Here is a 27,719-nt window from a genome sequence, read left to right as displayed (position 1 = left end):
GACTGAGTTATATTACTGCTTTGGTTGCCTCTCTCTTTAAAAGATTTTCTACTATTATGTGTAATCAAAAGGCTCTGAGGATGTTTTTCCTTGGTAGGATGCTAAAATAAGTATGGGATTGTTTTTAAACCCCTCACAAAGTCTGTCGTTATAAAATACCTTAGTACTACAACTAGTGGTGAAATATGATTAACTTATATTTTGGGCAATGCTTTTACTAACAACAGTCAGTATTTGTCCAAACTTTGTAAAGTGAAATAGATATTTTTATGTATCATGTTCCCCTGAGTGAATTTTATATGAAGAAGACAGATGAGGAGGCTAATGCATATGTGGCCAAAGATATTGATAATATAGAAATGCCGAGTGTCTGTATCTCCTTCACAAATTTTTAATTGTTTCTGAAGGATATTCCTTCATGTGCAATCAGTAGCTGTGAGTATTAATAGCTGTTGAATTGTATTATTTCTTAGGGCTGTGAGGGAATTATCTGTACTACATTAATGTGGCTGGTTTTTTTACCAATCCTTCAGGGTGGCTTAATTAATTACTGTTAGATAATATAATTTTATTTTTCATTCTGAAAGATGCTGATACTGCTAAAGATGTTAATAAGGTCTCAATTCATAAAAGTGTACACACACCAAATGTGTGTTACCGAATGTATAAAGAAAATCACTTTTCAGAGGTGTTATTATTTATGTCAAAGACTGACTTAAAAAAAATGTGAAAAGAACCAGTAAGTCTGGCATACCTTGTCTTAGAAAAACCTTGCGTCCTATAGACTAAGGTCTTGAAGTTGATTTATTTTAATGTTTAAAAAAAAAAAAAAGTAAGATCATTTTTCCCCTGTGAATGAGGTGTTTAGAAGCTCTTCATCTTACTGTGGTGTCCTAAGGTAAAGACTCACAGTGTGGGTTTGCACAGTGGAAAAATGTAAAGGTTCCCACTTTTCCAGGTGCATGCACGATCACAAAACATACATGAACTTAATTATCCTTGAAACTTATTACCTACCCATTTGTGAAAGTGGTTTGAAAATGACTAATGGCTTCAAAAGTTGGAAAACGGAATGAGGGAGGAAAGGTGAGACTAAGGGCAAAAACACCCTGCATGTGTTTGCAGAAGCATTGATGTGATTGTATAAATCTCTTTTCCTTACGATATCAGGTATAGAAGGGGTAGACAAAGAATGAAAAGGGGAGACCAGCAGAGGTCTGGAAGTGGCAATGAATGGAAAGGGCATGTGGTCAGGTAGGTGTGCTGTGGGGCTACAAAGGTGTTTTCATATGCGTGTTGCAAAGAAAGAGAATTGGTTTTGAAGGAAGAACAAACAAATCACAGGAGAAACTGAGTAAAAAAGGTTCTGCAAATGGAAATGACTGAGAGAGACAATGAGACACTGAGGTCAATGTCACAGCAGGAAGTGTGGCAGCATGTGGCCCCAGTGCAAGGCAGTTCTTTAGTTCTTGTTTAACTTTAGGAGCTCTCTACAACTACCTGAAAGGAGGTTGTAGCCAGGTGGAGGTTGGTCTTTTCTCCCTGGCAGCTATCAATAAGACAAGAGGGCATGGTCTTAAGCTCTGCCAGGGGAGGTTTAGATTGGATATTAGGAAGAAATTCTTTACAGAGAGGGTAATCAGGCATTGGAATGGGCTGCCCAGGGAAGCGGTGGATTCATGGTCCCTGGTGGTTTTTAAGATGAGACTGGATGTGGCTCTTAGTGCCATGGTCTGGTAACCATGGTGGTGCTGCATCAAGAGTTGGACTTGATGATCTCGGAGGTCCCTTCCAACCAGGCTGATTCTATGATTCTATGACTTGGACAGTACACATGTTGAAAATTGCTTTTTTTTCCTCAGAGAATTTTCTTCACTGGAGCTGTAGGAGGTACCTGAGAACTGAAGGTCCAAGGGACTGTGAAAGACGTGGCTTTGAAAGAACAGAATAAAAATTGGAAACTGATAAAATGGGTCTACCAAGCCAAGGAAATAATTTTTTTTAAGTAGAGAGAAGTGGTCTAATTGGACAGGGAATTCCTTAATCTTAGTATGTGCCTCGAGGAGGAAAGTGTTTTAGCAACCAACTGAAGTTATGGTGTATGTAGGCTTTATTTGCATTTATACAAGTTGATTCATCTGTTCACAGTCAATAATACTGTGCTGTATTAAAATTACAATCAGTGGATATATTACCAATATAGAGGTTTTTTGTCAGATTGGTGTTTTACACTGTACCTCATATGAAATCCAGTCAGTGATCCTACAATGGAGTTTTCGTTGATATTTTGATTGAAACTGCTGGCACGTTGTTATACTAAGTCTTGCTGAATTTCTACTGTTGAAGTTGAGGCTTGGGATGTAAATACCAAAATATATTTCCTTTGGAGGTTAATATTTAGAGAGGCCCCTACCATTTCTCCAGCTGCTTATGCAGTAGTGGCTGTGTGGTTGTGCGTACAGATTACCTCCAGGGAAGTCTGAAGTGGGAAGGGGGAGGAAAAGTGAATTGCCATTTTACTGGTCCTGTTTGCATCAGTACCCCAGAGAGGCATCTGCAGAAACTGATGTGAGGGAGTTGGTTATAAGCTACAGAGACCTCATCATCATGACCAGTCTTCGCGAACGAAGATTTGGGAAAGGTCTTTACCCTTGGAGCCTGCGCAGTGGATTTTTTAGATGAGACACAGTGTGTGCTGAACTGAGCCCACCCTTTAATCCTGAGGTTCATCTGCCGGGGCCGAGCGAGCTCGGACGGTGTCAGCGAGGTCCTCAGGACGTAGGTTTGTTTAGAGTGACCTTCTCTTAGATGGATGGCCTTACAGGGCTGACGAGCTCCATCTGCCCGGAGGGGTTCCCTGACCGGGAATCGAACCTGGGCCGGGGTGGTGAGAGCGCTGCATCCTAACCACTAGAGCACCAGGGGGCCCCTACAGAGACCTACAGAGGAGGCAACTGGAGGATCCCTTAGATTTTCTGCAGGAGTAAAGTTTATAAAACATGAACCTGTCTCCTTATCTTTCCAAGCTGTTAAGCACTTTTCAAGATATTACGTTTGTTACTGATTTTTAGTAGTCTTCTCCCTCCTGCTGACACCCTTGCTGTCTGCTTCACATCCTGTTGCAAGTCTTCACTGTGTTAACTTCAATGTAACAAAAATGAATAATGTCTCAGTCCCTTTGCCTGTTCCTTAATGTCAGCAGAGTTGATTTGGGGCATTTCGAATGATCTTCACTAAGAGCAATGATGGTAAAAATGCCATTATTTTCCTCATGAACCGTGAAACCAAACTAAATTACAGAAGTATGAAGGAAGATGATGCGGTATTAGAAGCCAAAGCCTACCATGTGATTTTGTTTAGAGAAATGCTGGAGGCCTTGAAATGTCAAATAGATTTCGGTTGTGTAATTTCAAGATCAAATTGTATTAACCCTCATACTTTAAGTAAAATAATACCATTTGCTGGCTTGATTCCATTAATCTTCAATAAAAGTGAGTTCCTAAATGAACATGACCTTTTAAAATCAGGGTTTCAGGTAGATATCAGAACCTCAACAGTTACCATTTTGTAAGGAAAAATATCAATGTTTTTGTGCATCTTGACTAATGTTTTTAGCACATCATAGAATCATTGAATATGCTGAGTTGGAAGGAACCCATTATGATCATTAAGTTCAGCTCCTGGTCCTGCACAGGACACCTCAAGAATCACACCATGTGTCTGAGATCTTTACCCAAACACTTTGTCAACTCAATTATGATTCATAACCAAGCAGTTCAGTCACTTTTTATCCTCATATTTATCCTCATCCCACTTTTTATGCTCATATGTCTCCTGAACTTCAGAAGTAATCTATGTGTGTGTCTGTGGGTTGACTTGCTGTAGTGGTTGCCATAACACTGCAGAAAAGTTGGACTCTGAATTGTGATTGTATATCTGTGTCCACTAACTTTCATAAGGCACCTTTTGGAACCTACCCGCATGCTGTCTACCAAGTCCTCACTCTCCTGTTTATTTTGTGTTTCTTATACTCTGCCTAGCTTCCAATTTCTGTACTTTTATTTATACTGCTTTTCTCTCTAGAAAATACAGGCAGAAAGTGTATGTCATTGTGTGATGTATTACATCAAATTAAAGCTGCCAGACTTGAGTATGCACCTCAGAGTTAATTCTGTCTTATGAACCCTCAGGGCTGGATTGCAAGCCCTGGAGAAGAAAGAGAGCACTAAACGAAACCAGCACAGACAGGCGAGTTCACGTGGGTTATTAATGGACAGTTCCAAATCTGCCTGCACTAAAATTTCAGTAATTGTGTATATGGAAAAGAAATTTAGAAACCTACTAGAACCAGTAGAACTATATTTACAGTTATCATTTGGACTTTCTTATAGCAGAGTTCTTTGTACTGAAAGCTTGTCTTTAGGCTTAAATAAGGAAATCGTAATATGTAAAACTCTTTAAGGTATATAGAAATATGTGTGAAGTGATGAAAGAAGGCAATTGGGAAAGGGATTAGTCACCCAGCTTAATTTAAAGGCAGCCACGTTGTAAGTATTGTTTTGAGATCTTGGCACATTTGCATGATCTATTGTTAGTTTATTCAGGCATTACAATCCTTGTGGTTCTTTACCACCTTTTTGTTTGTTTGTTTTCAATGTTGGAAGCAGGTATATTAGGGAGAAATGCCATCTTTGTGATGTTAATAATGTCCATTAAAACCTCATCTGCAACACTGATGAAGTCAAGGTCTTGACTCCTCTTAGAGAAAATACCAGTCCTGCCTAGTGTTTGGCTTCTTCTTGAATTTAGAATATAGTCCAAGTTGAGTTTATAGATTAAGAGAGACTTGTAATACAGAAATCAGATGACTGCCAGCTTCACTAACTAAATACATTTTAGCAGTTCTTCTAGAAAGCAAGCAAGCTTCCAGGTAGGCAAGCATTTTAAACATTCTAATATAAAGTTTTAAGGTATAGGATATATGTAGGTAATGTCTGTAAATGTTAGATTACACTGTGTATTTCGCTAAGCAGTTCTGACTGTAGCATAGTGTGTGGGCTTGTTTGGTTGTGCTTCCAGTTTAAGCTTTGCAGCTGCTTCTGAGCATTGATGCATCTCTGGCTCTAAATGCTATTCCCCCCTTTAGATAAAGATTTTACTTATTCTGAGTCCCTCCACTACTTTCACCAGATATTAGATCAAATCCCAAGAATCCCAGTGAATCAACCAAAAACTTTTCTGATCTGATTCACATCTGGACACCATTGATATCACAAAAGGAAGTAGTGTCTCTGGTTGCCTTTGCAAGGGTATTCCCAAACAAATGCTGAAGACAAGCTGGGCTTTTTCTGATGGAGTAAAGGCAGTCCAGAAGTTAAGTGTCAGAAAAAATGTTTTTATAAATGGAATTCTTAAAGAGGAATTTAAAAACTGCAAGTGGATATATGCTAGTACTATTCAACTTTTTTTTTCTTTTTTTTTTTTTTAGATCACCTTTTGCTGCTGTCACAGATTACTCAGTAACAAGAAATAATGTAATACAGCTCTGTCTGGAACTAACAACAATAGTACAACAGGTATGAGACAATTTGCTTAGCAATTTATTTTTTCCTCAATTGTAACTGGCTATTACTTTCTTGATGTAATTTTGTTTTACACTTTCCAGATCATTGTCTAACCAAATTAAGGGAATACTAGCACTTAGTAAAAGCTTCCTAAAAATTCTGTTTCCTGGTTTTATAATACTAGTTTGAGTTGTGCTATGTATATACCTCTCCATATCTCAATAGTAAGATTCATCTTGGGTTCTCTAGTCTAATATACTCACTATAAATTTGAGAAATCCACTTTATAGTTTGTATATTTAATTTCTTATATTTTGTCTTTAATTTTAATTAGCTGTCTGGTTCAAAAGGTCTGTGTATATTGGACTTTAGTAATCTGCTTTTTCATACAGTTCATATCATCTAGACACCTGTTAGGATGACACATGTTCCGTTCCCAAGGAGGTAGAATATTTTGAATACATTTTTGTACATACTGCCTTTAAGAAATCCAGAAGTAGATAATGAGAAGTTCTTGCTTAGTGGGCTTCATTTGGGAGTGGAATCCTGAGAACCTTCCCCACCCCACCCTGGTTTAGGTCTGTCTCTATCTGTGTGTTGTTCTGCTGAAATGAAAAATCTCTTTGCTGCCAAGCAGAAATTCGAGGGATTGTTTGTACTTGAGAAGATAGAGTGGAGAAAAAGGAGAGAGTGGGTTAGGTAGGAGGACTGAGACTTTTTCTGGTTTTCAGAAGCATCAGTCCAAACTACAAAAAACTAAACTTCTTCTCTGGCCTGTTGGCGTGACTTTGTATGATGATACTCTCCCTTTCCTAAAAGAAATGCTTTTTTCTCTAACCCTTTCATAAATGAGTGCAACACTGATGATTAGTTGTGTTTGCCTCCCAGCTGAGTTCAAGAGAAGCAGTATTACTAGTCCTGTGTGTTCAAGCCTGGGAAATGCAAATTTCTCATATTTAGATTTATTTTATTTTCACCCTCAATTCTGTGTGTGGGTTTTGATTGGAAATGGAGCATGAGCTTTTCCCTCCCCATTGACCACACAGTGTGAGGATGCCCGTTTGCTTTCCAGGCCCCAGGGGGGAGGGGTAATGCTGCCAGTCCATCCTTTGGCCGCCCTGTGCTCCCCACTGGGCTCCTCCCATCAGCCAACCTCAAACAGGGATGGAAGTGCCAGCACTGCTGGCTGTGGGAGAAGAGCCCAGGCCTTCAACTTCTTGGCTGCCTTTGGCATGACGTCTGTTTTGTGTCTGTTGGCCTGTGGCCTGTTGTGCCATTGTTGAGTTGTGAGAAGGGATCGATAGGGTGGGAGAAATAGTCATGGAGGGCATCCCATCCACTTGTCCAAACTGGTCATTTTTCACAGAAGTAGCTGTGAATCACTGTCTAGTTTTTAATTCAGGGAAAGAGCCACCTGTCCATTTTCATGTGTCCACGATTAGTGAGGAGGTGGGTAAAATAACAACTGCTGCGGTATTTCACAGGAAATAACTCAATATTGATTTATTTTCTTAAAAATTCATCCCTATCCTTGATACTACTAATTCACTATGGTGTAGTTAAATATTTCTCTATGTATATTTTTCAGTGTGAATGAGAGTAAATGTTATTATTTAATACTTTTGGAGAACAGCAGTTTTACGTTCTCCAAGAACAACATAACTCCCCAATCAGGAAGCAGTTCTTGAATCTACAGTTTGAAGTCAAAAGGAGCATTTATGTGTCTAAATTTAAGCATGCTCTGAAATCAAATTGGGCTGTAGTCAGAAGAATGATAATGAAAAATTCCATTAGTAGTCCCAAACACATGTGGTTTGATCTCTACTTAAAACAATTGCATTCCAATGTTGCATTTCAAATGTCTTAGCTGAGCTTTTTTTCTCTGTGACCATCGAGCACACCGAAAATCCTCATTGTGCTTTCTTAAGACTGTAAATTCAATCTTTCAGTATCACCTCAACAGGTGTTTTTTTCTGTCTCGGAATCTTTCTCCTTTTGTATTAAAAGGAGTTAAATTAAAATAATTTATAAATTTTTTTTGGTGAAAGACCTAGAAGGTAATGTTGCATTTTTTTTTTAACAGCAGATAGCAGCTTTTTATAATGGTCAAAGGTTTATAAAAAAATACAATCTCCACATTTTATTAGCTCTGAATTTTTATAACATTAGTACTATTTAAAAATAGAACTCCAGTAACTGAGTTCCATCAGGATTTTTTTGTGTTGTTTAAGTTACAGCTAATGTTTAGATTTATTAACCAAAAGTCAAAAAATGATTCTTTAATCAAGATGGAGGGTAAAAAGTGCTAAAATTATGGTGGCTTGCTTGATTTATTTTTCACCTTTTGTAGCTAATTGTAATATCAGTGTTTCTTCATAGAATTTAGTGATATTGAGTCGTGTCCCCCCCTATTATCAGCGCTAAATGGATAATTAAGAAAAAATTACAGAATTACCTCCCACTTATAAGTATGAAGTCTAAGAAAATCTATTGATTATTTGTGCTTTTACCTTTAAATAATTAGCAAAGTTCGAGTTATAATAATTTCTTAGGGACAACTCTGGAATAAAATGCAGGAAGACACATACTTTGTTTTAACCATTCAGTTGTCTATGTGTGTTGCACATTGCCCAGGACCTGATAGGCCAGTGTGCAGTGGAAGCAGGTCCTTCAGAGCACTGCAAGTTACTGTAGCCTGCTTTGCATTTTCACTAATCATCTGCTTCTATGCAGCTGCTTTATTTTGGCTTAGGGATTTTTTTCTCCCCCTTAGGATTTTAGGATATTATTTCATAGCCTCTTCCTGCAGGTTTTCACTCTTGATACCATCATCCTTGCTGATGGTTTATTTAATTCAGGGCTTGCATTCTTGCTCATTTTTGTAATCAACTCTTCCCTTGCAGTAGAACACTGGAGGAAAAAAAAAGACAAATTCATGAGACTATTATGATTTTTACCACCATTTCCTTGCACTGTACCTTTCTCTCCTACACTATCTGCCTCTCTATAGGAATCAAAGGCTGAGCATTATCTGTTCTGTCTGTTTCCTCTGCAATGAATAAAAAAGGCCTGTTCTTTCTTGATGATACAAGATAAATGTTAAAGGACTATGGGTGAACAGGTTGGGGGGGTGAGATTGTTTTGGGTTGTGATTTGTTCACCTTTGATTCATTCATGAATTTAGATTTGTGCCAACAGGATTGTTTCAGTCACAAAAGCACATCAGGAAGAATGAGAGACGCTCTTGTATTGATGGTGTTCATGAAGTCTTGCTATTGAGTTAGTTAGTTGGGTTGTTTAGCTTCAGAGAGTGCCAGGAACTGGTCATTTTAAGTGTGCTGGTTTTGTTTTAGAAAGGTAGCAGTAGCTACACAGATAAGGTAAGGAACAGAAAATATCTTGCTTTCTTAGACCATCTGTAGGTAGCTTTTACTATCATTCTCAATGCTTTTATTCCTTAGGAATTCATTAAAGTTTCACTTAAGGAGCTTTCTTCTTTAGAATTGAAACCCTGGAAATCTTGTGAATATCTGAAAAGTCTAATTTTATATTGACTTTGTAAGTTACCAGACATTTAAAGAAATCTTTGCTGCTGAACACCCTGTTTCTTTTATTGCTTTTTAATAGTGATCATTAGTAGCCCTCATCACATGTTTTTTACTTTCCTTAATCAGCTTTCACAATGATTTGCTGTGTTTATTTAGTTTTAAAACCACTAATGTTTGTCTTGCAGCTTTAATGTCTTGTGGGATTTACTTAGCAATGTGCTCCAGCAGAAGCATGGCTGTAGGCATGTAAATACTCCTCTATAGAAGCTTCACTGCATTTAGTTCTCTGCCTAAATACCATTTTAAAGAGGGACTGTGTGGTGGAAGTAATTCTCTGTAACAGGGGTGGAGATGGAGGGTAGTCACTTGGCTAACATGGATCTGTCTTGCATTGTTGTCACAGAGCACACTTCTGACATCAGCTGTCTCACAGCAACATTTGGAGGTAAACTCAGATTTTGAATGATGTGGGGTGACAACTTTAGTGATGCAGTTTGGGAGGTGGTGTCCAGGAGGGAAAATAGCAAAGAAAGACCAAGACAACCATCCGCAGATACTTTGTCTGGACATTATAGCCACCTGGGATTTGGAGCTAAAAACTCTGATATGGAGCACGTACAGAAGTGCCCTGTGCACTGCATCAGCTGAGGGATTTGGAACTTATTCCCCATTTAAAGACATTTGAGATACAAAAAAAAAAAGTGTCAATATACTCCTTGCCCCAGTGGACGCACTTCCCATGCCAGGGGGGTGTTCTTTGTTGGGCTTTTAGCCATTACTGTTTTTCAGATAAAAGCTATTGTAAAACATCACAAGTTATTTCTTAAGTAATGCACTATTTTTGCGTACCACTGCAGTTTTTGTAATCAAATGTCTGTAACTTTAAGTGAGGAACCTTTCAAATATTAAATCTCACTGAGAAACATTACGTTCAGGCTTGTTTTCCAGTTAAAAGGATAAAATGGAAATTTACTTTCTTAGCTCCCCTGCTCTGACTCTGAATCCAAATGTAGTATTATAAAATGGTTCTATTCATTTGGTAAAGACAATGTCAAATATATGAATGAAGAAGAATAATATCCTTAGTACTATTTTTACAAAGTATCTCTCCTATAATGTTTTCGATCACAATTCATCACTTTTGTTTTAAGTCCTAGTTATTAAGGACTTTAAAGACTTGCTAAATATAGCTTAAAGTTTTTAAATTTCAAGTCATACCAAGTAGCTGATTACCTCAGGTATCTTTAGCTAATAAACTGGTTTTAATAGTTTAGTGATGTGACTCTTTTATTGGTTCCTCATTAAAGCTGCTTTGCGCTTCCAGCTTGTTTATATTTTCAAAGCAACATGTATTTGCTGTAAACAGCTATATATTAAATTTTCAAGACTTTTATTTGAATTTTCAACATTATTCCTTCCACCCTAACTCTATTATCAGATGCTTGCAGGAAAATCTTTGTTAACCTACTGTGGTAATATTCCCCTCCCTCTTCTCTTTTTTAAATAAAAATAGTTCATGATGAGGAGACCACATTCTTGAAGTTTAAAGTATATGTATACATAATACACTGTTTATACAAAAATGCCCCCATTTTAGATAAGTGCACAAGTAGGGGGTAAGTGTATGAGTGGATAGCTAAATAGATGTGGGGGAAAGTTAGAACCAAAAGCTCCCCTTGAAAACAATAACCAGGCAATATCTACCTATATACATGACATCAAAAGGATGTTCATATGAGAGTGTTATAGCTCATTGTCAATAATGCTGACAGAAATTCAGACTCACCTTGTATCCTTCAAGTGCTGCTCTTATGCAAGATTTTCTGTTGCATAAGGTTCAAAGCAGTCCTCAGAAGTTGTGGTGTTACTGGATACATGTTCTGTGCAGTTGTTTTCTTGCAGTTGACTTTTAAAAGTCAATGTATAATGTATAAGCTAAAATAGAAATTAAAGGATTGTGGGAAATATGAGGCTGTTTTTTGTTTACAAGAAGCTACATCAAAGTTGTTTCAATTTATGCTCTTTAGTAGTGTTTTTCTCTTTTTCATTGTAGAGTAGCTTATTTATCTATAGCACAATTTTACAGAAAATTTCAGCTGTAATTTAATGTAATGTAAAAAGTGCCTAAGGTACTTAGCATTGATGCCTTTTTATGATTCTGGTAGTTTCTTTCTGCTCTTTTATTATACTTCTTTTTTTTCCCCTTGAAATGGCTTACTTATAGATATATTGTCCTTTGATTTAAGTTTTGAAGTGCTTTTTGAAATGGAATTAGGCGTGGAATATCTTGAAGATTAAAATGTCAGTAATAGTCTATTGGGGCTACTAATTTGATGACTCATTAGTTGTCATTGATATATATGCTGTAAAGAGGTGTGGAATTTTTTTTCCCAAACTTGTGAAACTACCACCCTGTAAAGCCCTGTGAATTTGTTAGTTGTATTTTCTCTTCCATTCTTAGAGAAAGTAGTTTCTTTACCTAGTGGATGGAAAGAAAAAACCAAAAAAACCACTGAAATATTCAAAAGAATGCTGAGTATGTAGGAAGCTGAGCGACCAGAAAGCAAAAAATGGGTTGGTGTTGCCTTGTTTGGAGTTCTTTTTTTTTTGGTTGTTTTTCTTCCAGATTAATGATTGACAGTCTCTGAACATGGGGGAAAATGAAACACAAAGCAGAATAATTTGTGAAAAAAGGACTAGTCTTTTTGATGGGGCATATGGTGGTAAACCAATGCAGCTGTTAAATTTTTCCAAGAAAATGATCCTGACTGGGTCAAGGTGACAGTGAAAGAGTCAGGGACTGTTGAGTTAACTCATGCACTCATGGAAGCACTTGCAGAAAGTAGCAGAAAGTTGGTGGAAACTGAGATGAAGTGTAGACAGAGGGGAAAATGTGTTTTCATATCTCATATGTTTCCTTTAAATAAAAGCTTTTTTTCTTAGACGGATTGTTGTGGGCACTGTGTCAGTGTGCGCTGAGTGGCATCACAGTTGCCATTTGAATAGAGTCAAAGAGAGGATATGCAATGCTTGCTATGTAATTCTTTGTAAATGGCAAATTGAATGACTAATGATGATCTATTAAGATTATGTTGGTCATATCAGTAGATTTGAAGACTAAGACTCTGCATTTCTTTTAGTTTGGAAACTGATTTCCCTTCCCAGAGGCAGTATGATCTCTGTAACCAGGCGCAGTGAAGCAAGATTCGACTTCAGTGTAGTGAAGTACGGAAACCATGTGTTGCTAAGTGACTGTAAAAGCCTTAGGCATGAAAAAGTGTTGTGTCTGTCTTTATTTCAGGAACATGTGTGTGTTTATTTGCTTAAGTCCATTAAAAATACATAAACCATTTCAGACGGTCCATTATGAAACATTCAAGTTATGATTGAGCCTGAAATGCCACTTACCTAAATATCATTACTTTTTTCAAGTTCAATTAATTTCATTTCCTCTGTTGGCAAAATAGCTACCTAGGCTAAATATGAAACATGAAATATTTTGCTGTAGTTGTGTTTTATAAACCAGAATTCTTTCTCATGGCAGTACTAGAGGAATAGCAGAATTGAAAAATTAAGAAGTTATTTACCTCTAAATTGTCTTGGAAGTGACATTGAAAACTTAAGAACTGCACAACATCATGCTACAAGCTCTATTTTACATATCAGTAATAAAAGATAACAGGTTTAAATGCATGATGCTTATGTAGAGGTGTGGAAAAAAGCGTGTTTCGACTGTTTTTTCTCCTTCGGATGGACCATTTTTGCCTCAATTTCAATCTCTCATCTGTTGATAGCTTCTGTGGATTTTATTTGTACCTGCTGAGAATGTCACCAAGTAGAGAAATCACCTGAACAGCTGAAATTCAATTTAGACCATGTAAGCACTTAAATTCCAGAGGGATATATGAGCAACTATCAGTGTGATTTTAGTCAGTGCTAAAATACTGGCTGTAGTTTCTGACCTAATGGTATACTGGCTCATTTTAGAAACAAGGAAGAAGTGTAACTCTCTATATGCAAAGTAAGAATTAATATGTGACCAGATCCTTAGGGAAAGCAAGATGATGCCTTTTATAGGAGGAAGGGTAGAAATAATTGGAAATGAAAAATGACTTCAGAAAGATAGAATAAAAGAGCTTAGTGTACCCATTGCATCTCTCTTAATCCAGAGAGCAATTTTGCCCAGTGGTTGCTTGATCTGTGGGTGATTTATGTAAGTTGTATTAAATTTCTACATGAAGTATTCTGTTACTATGGTGATAGGTGCCACTCCACACAGATTGTTTAAATAAAATTAAAGCAATTCTTTGTACTCAGTAGGCAGGGTAATTGCTATTAGTTTGTACACAAAGGTTATGAACTTAGAGTACCTCAGGTTTATTACATTTTCAGGGAAAGGCTCTAGACTTTTAGAAACATTTATGTAGGTTGCATAAGAAATGTTCTTTTCTGTAGCATTTATTTAGTAGCTTGCATTGTATTTTTCCAATAGAGATTTTTTTTCCTCTCCCCTTACTTTGTTAAAAGATGTGTGCTCACCATTCTGCTTCTCCCATCCCTGTCAGTCCTTATGTGTGTTTCTGATGGGGGAGGACAGAGTGGGTTCTGCAGGTAGAGGTGAGTTCTGGCTTCAGTGTGGAGGGGAAGGGAATAATAATAGAGTGAGGATGCCCTAGACCCAGTGGCAAGGAACTGCAGGGATTGAATAACTGTGGTGTGAGAAAGAAAGCAAATATTTCTGAACGGCAATGGGAATAAAATCGACAGGATTTGTGTGGGAAGTGAAGAGGAGTTGAAAATGGCACCCAGGTTGTGAGCTTGTGGGACATAAGGTGGTGGAGCTGTTGACAGAGACTGGGAAAGAAAGGGAGAACAGGGAGCGTTTGGGAAGAAATGTGATTTCAGCTTTCCAGCACACTGTGTTAGGGCTGGTGGCAAATATCCAGAAGGAGATTCTGAACTGTGAATATGAACAGAAGGGACGAGAGATCTGTGACTCATCTGCACAGAGATGATAATTAAAGCAGCATGATTTTAGGAGGCTGCTGAGCAACAGGGAAGAGGTTGCGGAAAAGGGGAGAGCTGAGGATAGAGCTCCCTGGGACTGTGGCAGTCAGAACAGCCATGATGGGAGACTTTTGGAGCAGCTCAGTGGAAAGAAAGTCGTGGAAAGAGCATATTTTGGGATGGTTACTTAGAAATACAGTGTAGTAACAACATCTGTGTAATTTTAAAAATTAATTTTGTATGGCAGTAGCCAAGGATTGTCTGTGGAAGCACTGGGTGTTGTATGGCTTAGAGGAGCTTGCTATTGCATTTTAGGTAAAAGACAGGAAAAAAGTATTTCCTTTCTCCCTCCCTCTGTTCCAAACGTGTAATTGTCAGTGTCCTCAAAGCCATACCTTTTGTATCCAAAGACCTGCTAGACCTCTCAAAATCTAAGATGTGGTAAAACACCTCAGGAAGCCTCTGACTGTGTCATGCTCTTATTTCTTTGCATGTTGCCAGAAGAGAACATTACCTGCTTGCCAACTCCTGTAGCTTTTGGAGTATTTAAGAGTTTTTTGGTTTTGTAAAGGGAGTTGGAGGGGAGGGGATTGAACAGAGCTGTATATTTTGCCAATTTGTGTTCTACTATTGCAGTGATTACCCAGACATACTTGTAAATCACAGTCTGAGCACGGTTCCATGGTGTCCATCAGTTTTTTAATCATCATGAAATATAGAACACAGCATTTTGTCATAGCCAACCATATCCTGGCCTGCTTCAAAAGCAGTGTGACCAGCAGATCGAGGGAGGTGATTCGCCCCTCTCATGAGACCCCACCTGCAGGGCTGCATCCAACGCTTGGGCTCCCATGTAAGAAGGATGTGGACCTGGTGGAGCAAGTCCACGAAGATGATCAGAAGACTGGAACACCTCTCCTATGAGAGAAGTGAGTGAGTTGGGGTTGTTCAGCCTGGAGAAGAGAAGGCTCCAGGGAGACCTTATAGCTGCCTTTCAGTACCTAAAGGGAACTATGAGAGAGCTGAAGACAGCATGTGGGGATAGGGCAAGGGGTAATAGTTTTAAGCTGAAAGAGAGCAGGTTTAGATTACATATAAGGAAAAAATTTTTCACTGTGTGGGTCATGAGACACTGGAACAGGTTGCCCAGAGGAGTTGTGGATGCCCCATCCTTGCAAGTGTTCAAGGCCAGCTTGGATGGAGCTTTGAGCAACCTGGCCTGGTGGGTGACAGCCCTGCTCATGGCAGTGGTATTGGGACTAGATGATCTTTAAGATCCCTTCCAACCCAAACCATTCTACGATATCAATCAAGTTTATTATTTTAAAGCTGCAATTGTTTTTTCCTACCATCAGCTGTATTAGATGTATTTTCTATGTATTTTCTAATTTTAGTGAAACACTAAATGAACTCAACCTGTCTTACCCTTGTACCAGTGGCTTGGTCCAAGAAAAGCAATGAAGGGTAATAATAAATCAGCGTATACTGGAAGTTATAAGACTATTGCCTTCTTCATGTGTTGGCAAAGCTTTAGACTTTGTCATCATTGTTTTTGAGAACTTCTGTGAGAACTCTCAGTGACAATTCCAGCAAACCTCAGTCTTGTGGCTCTCTTGCTAGTGCTGAATTGGGCAGAATTCAAACCAAATGAGCCTTTCTAGAGCCAATGGCATAAGTTCCCTAGAGCTAGTGACACTTGAACAGGCTCAGAGTAGGCTCCTTGAAGCCAGAACAACTTATTTTTCATGGTGTGGTACCGAGTCTGAAGGGGCTGGGAGTTATGTCTGAGCATTCTCAAGTTAATTATTTTTTATTGTTGCTAAGTAGCAAGAGTGACAGATCATCCATTTGACTTATACTGCTATTAAAGGATTCAGTTACAGTTTTAATCAATTTGAGAAGCAAAGGGATTTAAAGAATAGCTTGGTTTAATTCCAACCAATGGCTACATTACTCGAGAGAGATTTTTATGCCAAAGATTTGGCAGTGCGTGAGAGTCTGAACCCTCTTTTAGCAATCATGTAATTCATTATTTTTTTACAAATAGAGTACTGGAGTTACATAGTCTAGAACATTTTGCATGACTTCAAAAACAATGGTGACAGCAATTCTATCAGACATCTGTTTTTAAGCAGTACATAAAATCTAGCTGGTGCCCTCTTGAAACTAGACATGGAAGATGAGTGGAGTTGCTCATGAAAGATGCATTTCCCGGGTGATTTTACTACCACTTTTAAAATGGTGTTCCTAACACAATTGCCTACATTTTTATCTGAAAAATGCTAGAAAAAAAACAGTGCAATATGCACAAATACATACATGTCAATTGCCTTCATCTAAGTTCAGTTGGACTGCAGAGGAAAATAAATGAAAAAACCAGGGAAGAAGTTCCACCAGAAGTGACTTGAAAGCTGCCTGGAGAATGAATAATCTCATGGCAAGCTCTTGTTCTTTACAAGTTGCTCCAGTTTACTCCATCACACAACCTGCTTCTGGGCAATGCCACTATCATATGAATTTATAAAGGACAGTTTTTGGCTAACATGTTACCTGAGAATTGGGAGATTTGGGGTTTGTTGCTGAAAATCATATAACCTGCTTCTGTATCAGTTCTGCCTAAGAAATTGCCTTGCCTTGTAAGAAAAAATAGATTACATATACATGAGCACCTAAAGCATTCTGCTGAACAACAAATTACAGTGAAAGAAGTCCATGCTGTCTCTTGAGCATTTTGATCTAAGGATTAGTAGAAATGCTGAAATGTTGCTGAAAGAAATAATGCACATATTTATGCATTTCTCTCAATTTTTTATCCATTAACTATTTGTATGTATGTATTTTATTTTTTTAACTAGCATAATTTTATTCTGAAGTTAAATTATGGAGTTGACAGGAACTTAAAGACTGCCAAGAGTGCAGTGCAGCAGCTGCCTAGAATATGTGGCAAACCCATGAATAATAATAATAATAGTAGTAGTAGTGGTAATAATGATGGTATGTTTTGAGAGTATAGCCTGCAAGTATCCTGAGAGGTGTGTTTGATAGGTAATTGCAATAGGTAATTTGACAGGTTGCCAACTTGAACTTGTACACCAGATCATATGTATGCAAAAATAGAAGTGTTTTCTGTTGAATAGTTATCCCATAGTTACAGTGCTAGAGAACTGCATGAACATTTTTTTACCTATGGGATATGTGAGCAGTAGGATGAGTTGGCAGATCTTCTGTATCTCAGTACTTCAGATTTTGAGTTAAGATTTAATTGACTTGGGTGCAAAGAAAACAAAGGATAGGAAAAGTGCTAGTGTAATTAGCTGACTCCATTCCCCACTTCTGCGACATACGAAGACAAATGTTGAAAAAGAAGATAATAATAGTGAGGGTAGAACTAAAAGAAAATGGAAAAATATACCATCATAAACCCTGCTTTTGAAAAAAAGTCCACAAATATTTGTATTTTATGTATGTTTTTTCTCATGTGGTTTGTTCTAGCAATGTCTGGGGTAGGCCACAGTGATACGTGTACATTTTACAGCGTTGCCACAAGCCAGTGCTGTCTAATTCGATGGGTTTAATTTAAATGTACTTAGTAATTATTTCTTATGACATTATGGTAGGATCTGTGCAGATAAAACTCACAATTTTTTTTGTAGAAATAGTGCAGAATTGTGGTTATGAAGGTCAGAGCTTCTGGAAGAAATAAGTGATGCCTCTCAGCTGCAGTGTAGTGTAGATCTTGCTACCTTGCCTGGTAGTCTTAAAATTAGATTTTAAAACTATACCGGGATTGAAAATGCAGAAGAATCCTCTTCCTGATTTGTGTGGTTTGTTCTTGCTCTTCTTATTTTTCTCCCTTACTGCTTTTCTTTGTATTTCCAGTTTTGGACCTCATGTTTCCCTTTTTTTGGGATATTAGCCTAGTTCCAGCTGTCTCCACAAAGGTCACTTTTGCCATTCTTTATGCATGAGGCAGAGCTGGAGAGAGTGACTATGAAAATCTGATATTAGTAATAAACTTGTTCTCTCATGTTTCCCTTTTATGTCCCTCTTTTTGTGGATGACACTGTCCCATTTTTCTCTCTCAAACTACTTATGGCCACTATTTGACTGTCTTCAGGAAATGTAAATTAACACTTCTTTTGTTGCTTTATTAACAATCTGTGTCATTAATCTTCTAGAAAATAATCCACATTTAGAAAATAACATTATACGGTTTCAGCTGAAGCTTTATTTGGTTTGGTTAGAAGAAGATCATATACCCTAGCTTCAGTTATAGTATGGGAGTGAATGTATATAGTAAAGTTCAGAGAATAAACAGGTAAAAGTAATATATCTTGTATTTGCTGTAACTGTGTATTTCAGTTCAGAGATAATCACAGTATTGTTTAACTAAGTGAATAGCAAATTTTTATCTTGTGTAGGAGTAAAACTTGGTTGCAGATTTTTATGTGTGTTCTTGCTTTTCTGAAGTAGAAAAAAGTTAATGTTAAACTTGCATATGATCTGTTTCTTACCTTAATTGCAATGTTTTGATACTGTAGTTAAACAGATATTTAAGAAAATCTTTCAGGAGTAAGATATAGGCTTGTATGGAAAGAAGAGGCATTCTCCAGGTGTGGGTGGTATGCTACTAAGAATAAAAAATTATTTCTAATTGCATAATTAGAGACTTTTTATAGTTCTCAAGTGCTTTAAGCTTTTTTAGTTGAATTAAAATGGGTATGAAAAAGTAATAACTGTAAATGGTAAAGGCCCCCAGTAATTTGCATTCAGCTTATCATGCCACCTAAGGGATGTTTGCAGAGGGTGGGCACAGTTATCTTCAGCACTTGCTTAAAGATAAAGCACAAGGCAGCCAAAGGGAAATGAGCTGTTGCCTATGACAGAAAGGGACTTGTGGCTTTTGCTCTTGGGGCTGTTCAGAAGCAGCCTCAGCCCTCATCTCTAGGGATGGCTGCAGGGAAACGAGCTGCAGGGATCAGCTTGGTGACCTTTTCCTAGGTTTCTTTGAATCCTAAACTTCAGGGCTGCTCTGGTCCATGGCTCTTTACATTCCTGCATGTTTCCCCGAGTTCATGCTTAAATTATGTTTAGTTGGATATCAATCATGTATGGAAAAAAATATATTTTGGAATTGTTTGTGGTTTTTTTACTGAAACATTGCATTCGCTCTCCTCCAGTTTTTCTATCTTTTGTGGTTTACAGAACTGTTAATTTTTCTCTTACCTGAATATGAAGATGTAATATCAACAGTCTGCTGTCTGCTATGTGATGAACTCATTTAGCAGTTCCTCTTCCCAGACCCTGAATTTGTAGGGAATTATATATTGAGAAGTTAAGGGTGAATCTGTTCACAGACTGGATGCCTGAGAAGTTTTCCACTTGTTTTACTGTTTTTTGTGGATTCAGAAATATTTGAATATTTTATACATATATATACATATATACTCCTGGTTTGCTGAAAATAAGCATATATAGCTTCCTTCATGATCATGGAAGAGATTAATTTCAAGGATTTAGCAGTATTTCTCTGTTATTCACTGTTTTCTTGTTTGTAATAAACATATAGAGTATTTGAGAACCCAGAATCCTTCTTCCTTTAGTCTCAGACAGTATCCTCTCTAAGCTGAATGTTTAAACTTATAGTAAATTCTTCTTATTAACAATGAAATAATTATGTCTGCTTAAAAGCACTTTTTTTTTGTTCTTCAATATAAATGTTGCAATCTCTTCCTGCTATTTTTGCAAAATGATTCATAAGAAACCATGCAGAAAATAGATATATCCAGATTGAAAATGTTACATGCCCTCCCACATATAACAATGAAATGTGTGTTTTGCTACTAAGATTGCGAATACTTCATTGATGTCTGCATATAATTAAATGTGTTAGGTTTTCTTTCTGGCTATACTTACTAGCAAATGTTTCCTGAATGCCAACAGCTGTTATTAGGAAAATGCTCCCTGATCAACTTGCTACTTCTGCATGGGTTGCTTTATATAAAGCTTAAGAACACATTGGCTTTTCTTGCCTGAGTAACACTGGAAGTGTTTCATGGATTAAAAGTTCATTCTTTTTAAAACAGTTGCATATAAAAAAAGTTCTTTTTCTAGCATGATAAACTGATTTTAAAACGAGACTTTAAACATGAAAACTTCGTCCCATTTTTCATGTGGTTTATTAGATAGGACATAAAGCATCTGTTCTAAACAGAGTTTGCACTAATTACTGTAAAGTTACTCTTAAAAAAGAGTGGTTCTTTCACCAATGTTGGTTGCCTTTCATGTACTCTCTGCCTTGCTAACTCCATTTCTTTATATCCACTGAGATTTTGGCCTGTCAGAAAAACTTTCACAGTCCCAGACTCCTTTTTGTTAGTCTTGCCTATAGAACCTGCCTCAAACGCTGCATAAGGTGACGAGAATGTACATGAAGTCCCCAGCAGGCTGTGTGAAACAAGAGAGTCTGCCTCAAGTTACCTGTGTGTTTTATTTGGTGTTTCTTCTCCCTCCCATGTCGTGCTATGTTATAAACAATCAACATATGCAAACATGTCAGTTCAGCTCAGCAAGAATTGTTCATCTTAGTTTCCTTTCTTAGTCATTTAAGACTATTGCTGGTATTTCTGTTTTTCAGTGTTACCACTACAAGCAGGTAATTTTTGTCCATGGTCAGGGGTGACTGGTTGAAGGCACTTGTTAGGTATACATGGGACTAGCAGCTATGTGGCAAAAGGATGTAAAGTGGAGAAAGAGCATTATCTGTCTCAAGGAAGGAAGCAACAAGAACTAGGGAATAGATATAAACATTTACCAATATTACCTTTCTGTGGTGGCTTCACACTTTGGTTACATGAATCTTTTCATTCTGTCCAAGTCTTTGAAATATTTCATTTCATCCTAAGGACTTTTCAATTCAGTTGAATTCTTTTTAATGATAAATCAAGGAAGGAGGAATGATTGGACCAACTTAACCTACCTTTTCTGCTTTACTTTTTTCAGGATTGCACAGTATATGAAACAGAGAATAAAATTCTTCATGTGGTAAGTAGTGTTTGGATTTCTGTTAAAAAATGTATTTGTATAGACCACATAGAATTTTAGAGCTGTGTGGTTCATGCTTTTTGTATGCAGTGCCAGTGTGATAATGAACTAGTCTGAATATGGCCGAGTGAATGTGTAGAACTACTTGTGGATAGGTCATGATGTTACAAACCTGTCATATGAGAGCCAGGAACTTTGCAAGGGTTTGTCTGAAAAGTGTGCCTAAGTTTTAGATATTAATTTCTGTTTCATGTTGTGGCTGAGCTTTAGTGAGTATTAAATTAACCCAGATCTTGTTTCTAAAAGTTAGAAATGAAGATAATATCACTCGGAGTGAATAATGAGTTGGCTTAATTTATTCACTATATTTCACATTTTCATATTATACTGGTCTTATTATAGATCTTAAGGAAGAAAATCCTGCATTTCTTTATTTTAAAAGGTGAACTTCCCAGTAAATTTTGCAGTACTTTTTTCCCCTTTTTTTTCCTATTGCTTCCATATCAAAGGCTTGACAGGCTGAGTTCTATAAGCTTTTGATACTTTGGTTTCACAGTGATGTGGAAATAAGTCTCCTTGTATTTTTAAGTTTCACTGGCATGTTTTCAGCTGGGGACACAATAAATTAGCAAATTTATTGAGCTCGTCTATGCTAGGCCAATCTCTACAAGTATATAAGTAAGGAGGTTTTTAATTGCATAATCTTGGCAGAGGTTAAAGTGCTATGAGTTTGAAATCATTATATATAGCCTGGTTTTCAAAACATGTTTGTTGTCTGCTATAAGAGATGAGAGTTCTGACATCTGCTATATACAGTATATAAATTTTACAAATCAGCAGAAAGGACTGTTAAGGCAGTGTTTAGAGTTAATACAGGCTTCAACAGACAATTTTGAGGAAACTGAAAGCTGACCATAAGCAATTGGTGAAAGAGGTAAATCTATGACTAAATAAGTAAAAGATAGGATTTGACATCATATTTCAAATTTGAAAGGTAGTATTTTACACATGCAGCTGAAAAGGTTGATGATAAATTGGAATTGAAAGCAGTCACAATTCCCTCTAACCTCTCTCCTTGGAAGACAGAAAAATGTGTTGTGGGTTTAACCCATTAGACAATCTGGGGGGAGCAATCTAACAGTAGATTAAAAAAGAGGATAGGAGCAGACTGCTGGATCAAAGTAGTAGATTTTTGTCCACATTACCTGTTTGTGGTCCAGTGGTTTACTTTATGTTGAACTTGTGTTCTGGGTTGAACATCTTCATTGTTCACATGGTGAGAAGTGTTATTTTGGCCTGTTGTGCTGTGGTTAAGGGCTGGAGCTCTGTAAGCACACATCTCCTGTGGGAATGCTGCCCTGTTTCCCCTGGAGCGAGCCTACTGAGTTCCAAGTTGGAGAGCAAGAAGATGCAGTGGGCACAGAGGGGGTTGTGAGACCATTCTTCCAGTATTGAAGTGCAAACGTGGAAACCTCCAAAGTTTACCTGTCACTGAGTCTTCATATCTTCCTCTAAAGCATGGTGAAGTAGGCAACATCCCTTGCCAAAAGCAAGATCCTCAAATAAATGACTGATTGGTTTGCTTTAATTAGGTAGGGCCAGAAAATAGTTCAGGTGTTCATATTCTAAAGGCAGTAGTTTCTTTTGAAAAGCAGATGAATGCCCTCTTTCCTTCAGAAGTGGCAGTGTGGGTGTTCATGTGGAGATTGCTGAATCACCTTGTGCACAGATGGTATGTTTTAACGTCAATTCATGTATTCCCATGTTAGCTCTCTGGGTATCACTGAGATATTTTAAGAAATGGTGTTCTGTGGAGACGAACCTCTATAGCTTCAGCTTATATTCCAGAAAGAAATATTTTTGTTTGTTCCAAGCAATTTCGAGTTTTTTAGAAAAGCGTTTTGATTGCCACTCATAGTATTAGGTTAAGTATCAAACTAATCTCTGTTATTCAAGTAAACACATAGAATGTATCTAAAGGAAAAAGGTCTAATTGAAGAATTACAAAGTTTTAAGAAGAAATTACTTACTTAAACTTGTTTATTTCTTCTAAATGGAGTTCCAAAATGTGTCTGGGGAAAAAATGTCTCTTCTACAATTTTTTGCCCCAGGATTAAAGGAGTGTTGAAACAATTATTTTAAAGACAACTATATTTCTTAAAGTTTTGGTTTTTTCCCTGTGACTTTATTCACAGAAACACTTGGTTTCTCCAAGTGTTCTGCCACTTTATTTCTCTGTATGTTTTTTTCAGATTAGATTTTGCTCAGTAAGCAATGTAATAAATAAATAGTTAAATAATAATAATAATTTTTTGATATAACCAGAAAGTAAATTGCACCACAAAATAATACCAACAGAAGTAGATGGCTATAGAAAATATTAATTTTAGAAGAACAGGTTTTAAAATACACTGAGCCTAAATATGAAGGGATAAGCCACAGGTGTAGTATTTACTTCAAAACTGAAAATTAGTCTGCTCTTGCTAGTTTATATTTAGAATCTTTGTATTGATTTAGCTTTAGATGGTAAAATGTTTGTAAACCTGCTCAGCTTAAAAGGTTGTCAGTTCTGCTTATTTGGGGAATTATAAGTTAATCATTGCAAAAGTGTAAATGGAGCTTTAAAATATTTGAAGAATTGATTCCATCCAGCTGTTCAAGGCTGTATGTGATGGAAATATCCAGTACAGATTAATCCATATGAAGCAATAAAGTATTAAAGCGAGAAGGACTAATTATAGAAAGTAGAAACCAGGCTCTGTTCAGATTAATAATAAGTTTTAACTGAAAAATTTTAATAGTCTTTCTTTTTAAGTATTTTAGTTTAATTCCATAAAAAAAGAGAACGTTTTCCTAAGGAATTTCACTCTTTTAAAATTGGACTGCATTTCCTGCAAAATGAAAATGCAGTTTTATTGAGTTGGGAAATGGTAGAAAGTGAATCTGCAGAATGAAGCTAATATTAAGAAGTTTTTTGAAAAACAAATGAGCTATTTAAACTTAAGAAGAATTACTAAGTTGAAAGAGAAAAGAACAAGCAATGGATCAGAATGTTCTTTTGGTAACAGCCTTGTTGAAACCACAGTGACAGTAATTTGCTCCTGCCCACTATATTTGAATATTTGTTATAGAACTATAAAGGACTAAAAATACATTGTCAAAGGTATCATTTTTACAGTCTTATAAAAGAAAAAAAGAAAAATGAAAAAGTAACCACCTTCTTTTTTTCAGGAGTCTATACCTTGCAAATTAAACCAAGCAAGCTTCATTCTAATAGAAGCCTCTCCTTTTGCATCCAAAATAAGATGTCGTTCACAGTTTAAACTTCATATATGTAAAAATACCAGTTCAGGCCCACTTGGTTTTAATATTGCTGGAGTTATTGATGTATTCCATACAATACAAACAATGTTTTGGACTAAAATTACTTTATTAATAATTATTTGTTTTGGATTAAGCATTCTGATTAGACTTCATTTTCTCAAACAGCTGTAACTAGCAGAGCTGCTTCTTTTTTTTTCCCAAACAAATTAAAGTTAACAGTGCCCGGATGTTTTTGCTTACTTTTAGCCTTGAACATCCATATGTCTTATGGATATCCTTTCCCTCATTCAAATGACATAGGTGAGGAACTTGGTGAGGGAGGCTGGTGCTGTTGTTGCCCTGGGAATGTGTTTCAGCCAGGATGCTTCAGTATTGAAATACTTGGCAAGATAGATTTAAGCTTGGTCACTAGCCTGGGTAAAATTAAGGACAGGGACAAACAAGTCTGTTTGCTTGATCAGAAACACTTAGTGACCGTAGAGCTGCCTGAATCAAACAGATAGAGAGTTTGGGGGAAGACTATGTCCTTAGGTACTTGCATTCTGCTGCAGAAGACAGATGTTTTCCCAGGACATATTGAAGTAGCCACAGAGAATTGGAACAGAGAGAAATCTAATTTAGTCACCTTTAGGTCCTCATCCCTCTTGCTGAAAGAAGGAATAATTATAGAAAAGCTGTTAGAAATTGGTACCCTATGATCCAAAAATACAGATAGAAACTAAGTATTACCTGCAGGTAATGCTGTAGGGCATAAAGTACTTTCCTACTGGGTAAAAGATAATGTTTCCCTTTGAATTTCTACCAAACAACTAGGTGCTGTGTGGTGATATTTTTGTGCTCCTTTGAATCATTTAACTTTGCACATAAAGACTGTGGTGTAGCTTCAATCTGCAATTACAAGTGTGTCACTTGAATAGAGAGTAACTGCAAAAGAGAACTGAAGTTGTTGCTAGAAGGCTTATAGTGAGAACAGGGACTGTGCACAAAAGGAGAAAATGTAATAATCTGTTGATTTCTCTCAGTTAATAATTTGTAACTTGCTTTTTTTCTAGTGTGGACAAATTCTTTCCCTTTGTTCAGCTACCTTGCACACTGGAAGCTTGACTAGACCTATGTGGCTTACTGAGGAGTAGGCGATTAATGACTTGAGGTCGATTTGGCGTAGGCAGATGGAGCTTGTCATTAGTGCCCCTCATAAGGCTAGGGCTAAAAATGGGTAGTAGAGGTGGTCTAATAGGGAGTTTGTAATTATTGAGATACGCATAATGCCGTATCCCCCAAGTTTGAGGAGGAGTGCAGCTAGGAGTATAGACCCTGCGATTGGTGCCTCTACGTGAGCCTTTGGGAGTCATAAGTGTAAACCGTAAAGGGGAGCTTTCACTATGAAAGCAAGCAGTAGGGCTAGACTTGATATGAGGCCTGTTCAGGAGTTTGTAAGAGGTGAGTGTGAAAGTTTTATCATAGTGATATGTATAGTTCCTGTTTGAGTATGAAGATAGAGAATTACTACTAGCAGGGGGAGAGAACTAATTAGTGTATAAAATAAGAGGTAGATTCCAGCACTTAAACGTTCTGGTTGGCTACCTCATCGTGTGATTAGAATTAGGGTGGGGATTAGGGTAGCTTCAAATGCGATATAAAATAGTATCAGATCTAAGGCTGAGAAGGCTAAGATAATGAATGGTTGGGTGAGGATTATGGTTATGGTAAAAATATATTTTCATGTAGGAGGTTCTTGTTGAAGGTGATTTTGGCTTGCTAGAATTATAAGAGGTAGAAGTCAACAAGATAGAACTAATAAGGGGGATGAAATTTGATCGGTTCCAAGTCATGATGATAGGTTTTTGCTAGGATAATAGGTTGAAGGAAGCCATTGTAAGCTAGCGGTTGCAATTAAGAGGCTGTGCGAGGTGACATTGAGTCATAGAAATTTTGGAGGGGATAAGAGGGTAATGGGGAGTAATATGATTGTGAGAAGAATAATTTTTAACATTGTAGAAGGTTTAGATTGTGTAAATGGTCTGATCCATGAGTTCGGGTGGAAGCTACTAGGACTGCTAGACCAGTGCCCGCTTCACAGGCTGAGAACGCTAACATGAGAATGGGTATTAAGGTGGGGGATGTTGTCTGAGTTTGAATAGGCCACATAGAGAGGGCAATGTATATTGATAGTATTATACTTTCTAAGCATAGTAGGGCAGAAATTAGGTGTATTCGGTGAAAGGCTAGTCCTAAACTACTTAGGGTGAAGGCAGAGTAGAAGCTTAGATGCAGAAAGGTCATTGAGAAAGTCACGGGGTAGGACTGTGGTTTGTTGAGCCGAAATCAACTGTCTTTGCTAGACTAACTTTCTGAAGTTACTCTGCTCATTCTAGGCCCCCTTGAATTCATTCATAGATTAGTCCTAATGCGAGGAGGAGAATGACTGCGGAGGTTCATGTTAGGGTAGTGAGAGGGGAGGGGAGTTGAGTAGCTCATGGGAGGGGCAGTAGGAGGGCAATTTCTAGGTCAAATAAGAGGAATAAGATTGCGACAAGGAAGAATCGGATTGAAAATGGAAGGCGGGCAGAGCCCAGTGGGTCAAAGCCACACTCGTATGTGAGTGCAGCTTGAGGAAGGCTGGGGATTTTTAATGCCTGCTGATTTTTGTGGGAGCTAGTGGGTCCTCAGCTTCCTGTGGCCTCTTACTGTAACTAACACTGCACTGCAGCAGGCAGTCAGCAGTTACAAAAGATAAAGGAACCCGATCTCATTAACAATGTTTTCATAAACAGAAGTGTAGTTTTAGAAAGCATCCAAAGGTACTCTACCATTAAAGAGAAAAGGTGAGAAGATAGTACTACCATCTGATTTTACTGGCACTAAAATACACTTCTATGATACAGCTTGTCCTGAATAATTATGTGTTCATAAATTTTTCGGAACAAAATGAGTAGCATTTCTTCTATTCAAATTAATTGAGTAGCCTACATGCAAAGTATTATATCACTCCATTTTTTTCCATAAAATAAAATAACTTATTTTTAATATAATTAATCATTTAAAAAATTAATATTAAACCCCCTGGATTTATCTCACCTATATAATTTCTCAAATTGGATTTACATGTGCTGAGATGAAAGCTCCAGTGAAGTCTGGGGTGTTTAGGGAAAATTTAGTCTAGCTAGAAGTAAAGTTACATAGAACATAACTTTAAATTTAGGCAGGGTTTTTGCTTGAGTGAATATGGGAT

At 37.3% G+C, this 27,719-nt stretch overlaps 1 protein-coding gene across 1 annotated transcript in view; it reads left to right on the top strand.

The window, feature by feature from the left end:
• CNKSR2 (connector enhancer of kinase suppressor of Ras 2) overlaps window positions 1-27,719 on the top strand; it is a 159,853-nt gene that overhangs the window by 21,251 nt on the left and 110,883 nt on the right. Inside the window, 2 exon segments of the mRNA XM_029964754.1 lie at window positions 5,489-5,576; window positions 21,122-21,163. Coding sequence (XP_029820614.1) covers window positions 5,489-5,576; window positions 21,122-21,163 — 130 coding nt within the window.

Source organism: Manacus vitellinus, unplaced genomic scaffold, assembly GCF_001715985.3.
Source record: "Manacus vitellinus isolate BGI_N305 unplaced genomic scaffold, ASM171598v3 scaffold_7_pilon, whole genome shotgun sequence".
Taxonomy (NCBI): domain Eukaryota; kingdom Metazoa; phylum Chordata; class Aves; order Passeriformes; family Pipridae; genus Manacus; species Manacus vitellinus.
Note: the sequence above shows the minus strand (reverse complement) of the source record. Positions and strands in the feature narration are given on the sequence as shown.